This window comes from Equus przewalskii, chromosome 8 (genome assembly GCF_037783145.1).
Source record: "Equus przewalskii isolate Varuska chromosome 8, EquPr2, whole genome shotgun sequence".
Classification (NCBI taxonomy): Eukaryota; Metazoa; Chordata; class Mammalia; order Perissodactyla; family Equidae; genus Equus; species Equus przewalskii.
In genome coordinates, this window is record NC_091838.1 from 83,829,727 (window position 1) to 83,836,706 (window position 6,980).

The following is a 6,980-nucleotide window of genomic DNA, read 5'->3' on the forward strand; positions in this document are numbered from 1 at the left end:
GGTCTGAGCCCAACGTCCCAGGCCTTGGCTGAGATGTGCTTCCAGGCACTTGGAATTTGGTTAAATACTGGGCACTCCGTGCTATAGGACAGCATCTTTATTTCTGTTTCACAGATAAAGATACAAGATGTAGAAATGGACTCAGGCTAACCCTTCCAACAAGCAGAGAGGCCGGAGTCAGATCAAGCAATCACCAGCGGAGGACGGAGGACGGGCCAGCCTGTCAAGCTTGCAGAGGCCAGGCAGGAAGAGGGTGGGGGTGGGAGGCCCGGGGGATGGGCCAACCTAGGGGCTGGCTGGGTGGGTCGAAGGCAGACCGCCAGGGAGGGCAGCTCTGGGCAGATGGGCAAGGAGGGAGTGGCAGGGTGGGTGCGCAGCTGGGGGGAGGGAAGCAAGGAGCAGCACTGCGGCATGGTGAGGCCCAGATGGGAGACAATCTGCCCCAGGTCACACAGCTGGTAGGTGGCAGAGGGGAACTGGCCCCAAGCCTCTGTCCACCGCGTGGCTGGCAGTCTCAGGAGCCACTGGTGGAAGCGAGGGGCCAGCACTCTGGGGCCTGCGTAGGGTGGGGAGGCCCCAGTGAGCCTTCAGGCAGTGCCCAGGACAGAACTGCAGGCGGCCCGCCCCCAACCTAAAGACCCTATGGCCTTGCTTTGGGCCCCAAGTTCCCGGCTTTCCTCGCCCACTGGTCCGTTCACAGACATGCGAAGAGCCAAGTCCTGCAATCACAGGCCCCTCCAGGACCTGACCCAGGGAAGCGTCAGGCGCCAGCTCCACCTGCCACTTGCCAGGAGCCAAGGGCCTGGGGGAGGGGGCCCACACCAGCCGCAGCAGCCAGGGCTGTGTTCCCGGGCTGGCCAGGGCCCATCCTCCCAGACCTGGAGCAGCTCCTCCCCTGGCCTGCTGCTGCCCACAGCACTGCAGAGGACCCCACGGCCCTCTGCTCTGTGGGCTCCTCAGCCGCTCTCTCTGGGGCTGGCAGGGCCAGGGCCCAGCTCCCTCTGGGGGCCCCACCCCACAGCAGGCTTCACTCCATATGTCCCTGTGCCCCCGAGCTGAGATGAGGGAGCAGGTCTGGCTGCAATCAGACAGTGTCGGAAGGGCCCCCAGCTGCTTTTGTTGCCAGCCGCTCAAGTCCTCCCTCAACCAACCAGCAGATCACACGGGGCACCAGACCAACAGTGCCACACACGGGCCCTCAGAGACCACATCACGCCTTCCAGTGGGCCAACACCACAGTGCCTTCTGTCCCACAGCGGGTGGGGAGTCCCCCCTCACGAAGGGGTCCCCTCCCATTTACTGTGCAACCGGGAGGCTCCTGCAGGTTAGAGAGAACCGCAGTCCTCCGGGATGGGCCAGGGAAGGAGGGACTGGGAGTGGGCGGGCTGTTCTGGGGGCTGTGGTCGTTGTCTAGCACCTGTGCCTCACTTCCTGCTGAGCTCCCGGGCCCGGCAGGTGGCGGCCTCCACCGCACTCATGGTGGCTGCCCGAAGCCCGCCCTGCTCCAGGGCGTGGAGCCCGTAGATGGTGGTGCCACCAGGCGTGCACACGTCCGTCCGCAGCTGAGCCGGGTGCTGCCCCTTCTGCAGCAGCATCTTGGCTGTGCCCTGGGCAGAGCGGCATTGGGGGCTGATGATTCGGGGGGCGGGCAGCCCCTTCTCCAGCTCAGCCCCACCCTGTGTAGTCTGCTTCTCCATGTATCCCCCAGATCTTGGCCCAAGCTTCTCAGGCCTGCTGTTTCCCTTCCCACAGCTCCCAGGAGGCAGATGGACCCACCCACTTTGACACGCTCCCCTGGGGCCACCCTCACTCACCAGCAGGGTCTGGGCAGCAATGCGGTGGGCCAAGCCACTGGGCATGCCCATCTTGATGGCACCTTCGGCCAGGGCCTCAGAGAAGGTGCATACCTGTAGGAGAGGGGACAGAGGGTATCAAAGCCAACACTCCGCTGGACACAGCACCCAGCCTGGAGAATGCTTGGAACCCTCAGAACAAGGCCCAGAACACCAGACACCAGTCCAGGGCCCAGGGCGGAGGCCTGAGCCCAGAGGTCTCACTGGAGCACTCCTGGGCCTCAAGGGCCAGGAAGACAGTGATGTGGAGAGAGCACAGCTCATGGGCAGCCCGGGGACCAAGCCGCTGGGTCCTGAGGTCAGGGGCTGCAGGGACCTGGAAAGGCCCGGCTTTGCTGAGGGCTGGCCTGTGGGGGCAGGGCCGGGGATGAGACAACACTCACGAAGGCCACGCCGCTGCCACTGAGGCCGGTGTGAATGTCCACGTGGGCCTCGGGCACCTCCTCGCACTGCCCGCAGGCCTCCAGCAAGGTCTGCAGAAGCTTGACCTCGCTGCTCCCAGCATGGCGGCCCCGTGCCATCACCACGGCCCCCTCTTGGACCACGCAGGGCAGGTTGGGCGAGACCCGGAGTACCCGTGCAGTCGGGGGCAGCAGCTAGCCAGAAAGAGGCTGCAGTCAGGGAGCCTGTGGTATCCGCCCTGCCAGGCAGGCACATGCCTCAGCCAGCTGCGGTCTCCCTTCCCTGCTTCCCAGGCGTGGTGCAAGGAGGAACCCCAACCCCAGCTCTCTGGCTACCTGGCCACCTCTGCAGGCTGGCTGGGAGGCTGTCTGCCACCTGTCCCACCCAAACTGGTTTTCTGAAGGGCTGAGCCTAGGCTGGGGCCAGTCTGGGATGGCAAGGGGTGGGAAACCGAGTCTGGCTATTAGAGCCTACTCTGGGGTCAGAGCTTCAGCCCCCACCTCACCTCCACAGGCCACTCACCTCCTCCAGGGTGCTCAGAGAGACCCCAGCAGCCACAGACACCAAGATGTGCTCAGCGGTGACCACAGGGGCCACCTCTGCCAGGACGGCTGGCAGGATGTGAGGCTTGGTGGCAAAGAAGATGAGTGAGCAGCTCTGCAGCACCTCCTGGTTCGAGTGGGTGGTCTGGCAGCCCAGAGCCTGCACCGGGAGCGCCAGGGCCAGGGCTGGGGGTAAGTGTGGCATCCTCCCAGACCACGGCCCTTCCTGCTGGAGATGATCCTGCACTCCCAGGGGTCTTGTGGGTCTCTCCCATTGCAAATACCCGTACCACCCCACTCCCAATGTCCAAGACTCACCCAGACCACCCGTTCTTGCTCAGGACCCAACCAGGCACCTCACAGGGCCCCGTGATGTCAGCACCTGTGAGCCTCAGATACCAGTGAGTGCCCATGACCATCCCTGCCCACCCCAACACATACACACACAAGTGCACATATGCACACACACACACACACTTGTGTGTGCTGGTTCACATACACTCACACACACACACCCCTTTACTCTGCCCTGTCCTTCCACGACCCTACCTTTCCTTCTGGCCTTTGACCTCCCCTTCCCAAGCCCAGCGCAGCCCAGCCCAGCCCATCTAAAAACTTTAGCTAAATACCCTTCCCTGGCCCCAAGAAGTGTCTCAGAGGGACAGGAGCCAAGAGCCACCCTGGGCCCCTGGGGGAAGCCTCAACCCAGAAGAGCTGGGCCCCAGCTCACCCGGAAGTGGCAGAGGTTCCTGTCAGTTGGTGCACTGGCCAGCACGTGCTGAGCTTCCACTTTCCCTGGAGAGAAAGGCAAAGGCAGGGAAGTCGGTGAGGAGGTGGGGTGGAGGAAGAGTCAGCCTGGCCTGCCCCTGACTGAGCCACCCTGGGCCGTCCTGGCCCGGGCTGGCCTGAGGCTCTGCAAGAACCCAAGTGCTCGGCAGGGCTGCTCCCTGCAGCTAGGAACAGTCGATCAGACCCACTGGATTCTACTCAGCAGTCGCTGCCACCCACCTGCTGCTGCTGAGTCCAGAGGCCCTGCTGGACACAGGGGCCAGGAGCTTGCTTCGTCTACTGAGGACACAGATCCCAGGGAGCTCTGCCTCCTCTGGGGACAGGAAGGCTGGGGAGGGGGGCATGGTGGGGAGGGAGGCCCAATGAGGGCTGAGCTTTCCCAGGAGCAGGATATGTCTGTGCTGGGACGTCCAAGCAGAGACTAAGGGCCCATTTGGTAGAAATCATCTGTGTTTGTGGGCTACAAGGCTGGGGAGATTAGACTTCTGTGAGGTCTAACAGGAAGGCAGAAATGCATCCCACAACCTGAACATAAGAGTGGATGAATCATGACAGGGATGGCCGCCGTGCACTGCCTACACACAGCAGTACTGTGCTGCTCAACACTGAATCCGTACAGCCCTGGAGGGAGGTGATACTGCCAGGTTTCACAAGTAAAATACCTGAGACAGTAAAGTATTTTTGCAGTAAACTGTTTTCTGATTCCTCTGGATCTTGACATACGGCTGAAGGCAGAAAGCCAGCCTATAGTCTACACATAAAGGTTTCTAAATACTGTGGAGTAGAATTAGGCCAGCATTACCATTCCCTGCTGTAAACCAGCAGTTCTCAACCAGCAACGATTCCCCAAGCCCCGCCCCCTGCCCCCAGGGGACATGTGGCAGCGCCTGGAGAGATTTTTGGCTGTCACAACTGAGGGGTGCTACTGACATCTAGTGGGGAGAGGCCAGATGTGAAGGATGCAGAATTATCCGGTCCCAAATGGCCATATTACCGAGGTTGAAAAATCCTGCAGCATGCCACCAGGAGTGGAGCTGGCATACAAATAGGAAAAAGACTTGGAGGCTCAGAGAGGTCAAGCAAGTGGGCCAAGGCATGAGGCCAGAAAGTTGGCAGGAGATCCCACGCTCTAAGCTAGTGCTGCCCAACAGAAAATACCATTCGAGCCATATGTGTAACTTTACATTTTCTAGTAGTCACTTTAAACAAGTGAGAAGAAACAGGTGAAGTTAACCGCAATATATTTTATTTAATCTAATCCAATATAGCAAAAATATTATCCTTCCAACATGTGATCAGTATTAAAAATTACTAGGATGCGTTAGTTTCTTTTTGTGTGCGTGTGCTTAATCTTTCAAATCCGACGTATATTTTGTTGTACACACACAGCACATCTGAATTCGGACCAGACACATTTCAAGCGCCCAATGGCCATCTGTGGCTCGTGGCTACTGTGAGGACAACCGGCTCCAAGACAATGCACGCACATCCCCTCCTCCTGTGCTCTCAGAGGGAAACAGAGCCCGGGGTAAGAGTCCGCCATCTGCCCTGGCACACGCCCGCCTGGCCCTGCTCCACCCCGGGGACCCGGCGCGGAGGGCCCTCGCTCCTCGCCCAGGATTCTGCGGAATTCACCCTTCCGGGCAGGTGAGTCCGTCCCTCCCACACCGGGCCGGTGTTGGACGCCCGCTAGCTCCCAGGTCCGAGCACCCCACGCGCCCCACGGCCGCGGCACCCACCGGCTCGGATGAGGCCTTGCGCGATGGCCTCCGCCATGCGCCCCGCGCCCACGAAGCCCACGCGCCCCGGGCTCGGCCCCGCCGCCGCTGCCATCTTGCCGCGTCACTACCGCGCCGCCCCCCGCCCCCGGCCGCGCCCCGCGCCCTCGGCCCACCAATGGGCTACGGTCTTCCCGCCCCCGTCCTCGTCGATTGGCTGCCAGGCCCGCACGCTCCGCCCCCTCCTGTCCGGGCTCCGCGCTCTAACGCATGCTAAGCATTGGGCCCCGCCCTCTCGCTGCTCATTGGTCCGAGCGGGTCGACTTGACTCCGGTGGGCGTGACGCGTCGCGGGGGCGGGGCGCAATCTGAGGATGGGTCCTGTGCGGAGGGCGACGAGACCCAACGGAGGACTCCGGCCACGTGTGATCAGATCCTGATTTTCCAGAGGGCAGCTTGAGAGGCTCCATTCAAAGGCGAAGGGTCGGAAGGGGTAGGGGCTCCTGTGACGCCGTCCCGGAGATCGGTGCCCAGAGCGCGCCTGCTGGGTGACCGTCGCGGGGACGCTGCAGAGTCCAGAGACCACTGATTGGTGGTCCCTGGGCAGCTGAGCTTCCAGGAGGGTGCCATCCGCCCTGCTTCTGATGAAAGACCGACAGGCAGGATCCGGACTGTGGCCAGGTCAGGTCAGGTGCTGGGAAGTGGAGCCCCGCCAGCCTCAGGCGGGTCTCTCTGGGTGGGAGCAGCATTCTCAGAGCGCCCTGGTTCTCCATTTGGGGCCTGGGAGTGGTCTCAGGTGGGAAGGACAGGGCTGCCTGGTCATGGCGTGTGGTCAGCTCTTCCCTAAGCCACAGCAGGTCCAGGTGTCCAGGTGACAGCATAAAATTAACACTGCCAGTGAAATGTGAGCAAGGATCTATCGCTTTTCTTTTTTTTAAATGTTATATTTACTTGTAACACATTTTTTCTCCTGTCTTATTATTACTTTCGTGTGTGTGTGAGGAATATTTGCCCTGAGCCAACATCCGTTGCCAATCTTCCCGTATTTTGTAGGTAGGATGACTCCACAGCATGGCTGATGAGTGGAGTAGGTCTGAACCTGGGATCCGAACCCACGAACCCTGGGCTACCAAAGCGAGTGCATGTAACCGTAACCACTCAGCCATGGGGTCTGCCCTCACTTTTCTGTATTAAAGAAGTTTCTCCAGCAGCCTGGATGCTGGTTGCTGTGGGCCTCAGGGAGCTGTGGGGAGGAGGCAGGAGAGGCCTTCCTGGGACCTGGGACCCCAGCAAAGATCTGGCCCCTCGTGTTGGCCCTTGGGAAGATGGAGCGCTTGGCTACCACCAGGGGCCATCTTACAGACTGACAGGGGAGGGTGGGGGTGGGCGGGGTGTCCTTGTAATTTTTAATGGACATGGGAAAAATAAAGCTTGAACACCTGAGGTTGTAGTTTTTAAGACTGCATTTTAAAGATATTTTGTTTTCTTCTTCAAAACTCTGACATGTTCTAAGCTCTTCAATAATGAAATTCCATTCATTCAACACTGCCCCTGCAGGGTGTGGGCCCTACTCTGGGCCAGGGATGAAAGCCACACAGCAGGGGAGCGGATGGCTGAACCCCCACCCCGAGGACCTGCATTCTGTCTAGGAGGACAGCCCCTCTACAGTAAACACAC

The 6,980-nt window shown here is 60.5% G+C and overlaps 1 protein-coding gene across 3 annotated transcripts; it reads right to left on the reverse strand.

The window, feature by feature from the left end:
- Positions 1 to 82: 82 nt before the first annotated feature.
- On the reverse strand, positions 83 to 5,469 carry PYCR3 (pyrroline-5-carboxylate reductase 3). Of its 3 annotated transcripts, XM_070632179.1 has the most exons (7): positions 5,326 to 5,469; positions 3,528 to 3,592; positions 2,778 to 2,957; positions 2,237 to 2,449; positions 1,815 to 1,907; positions 1,418 to 1,607; positions 83 to 556 (listed from the first exon to the last, which is right to left on the reverse strand). In XM_070632179.1, exons 1-6 carry the CDS (start codon positions 5,417 to 5,419, stop codon positions 1,425 to 1,427), a joined length of 828 nt encoding a protein of 275 aa, XP_070488280.1. In that variant the 5' UTR covers positions 5,420 to 5,469; the 3' UTR covers positions 83 to 556; positions 1,418 to 1,424. The 3 variants fall into 3 exon arrangements, with proteins under 3 accessions (XP_070488280.1, XP_008534494.1, XP_070488278.1); XM_008536272.2 differs by lacking the exon at positions 1,418 to 1,607; XM_070632177.1 differs by having other exon boundaries at positions 83 to 1,607.
- Between the last annotated feature and the right edge of the window lie 1,511 nt (positions 5,470 to 6,980).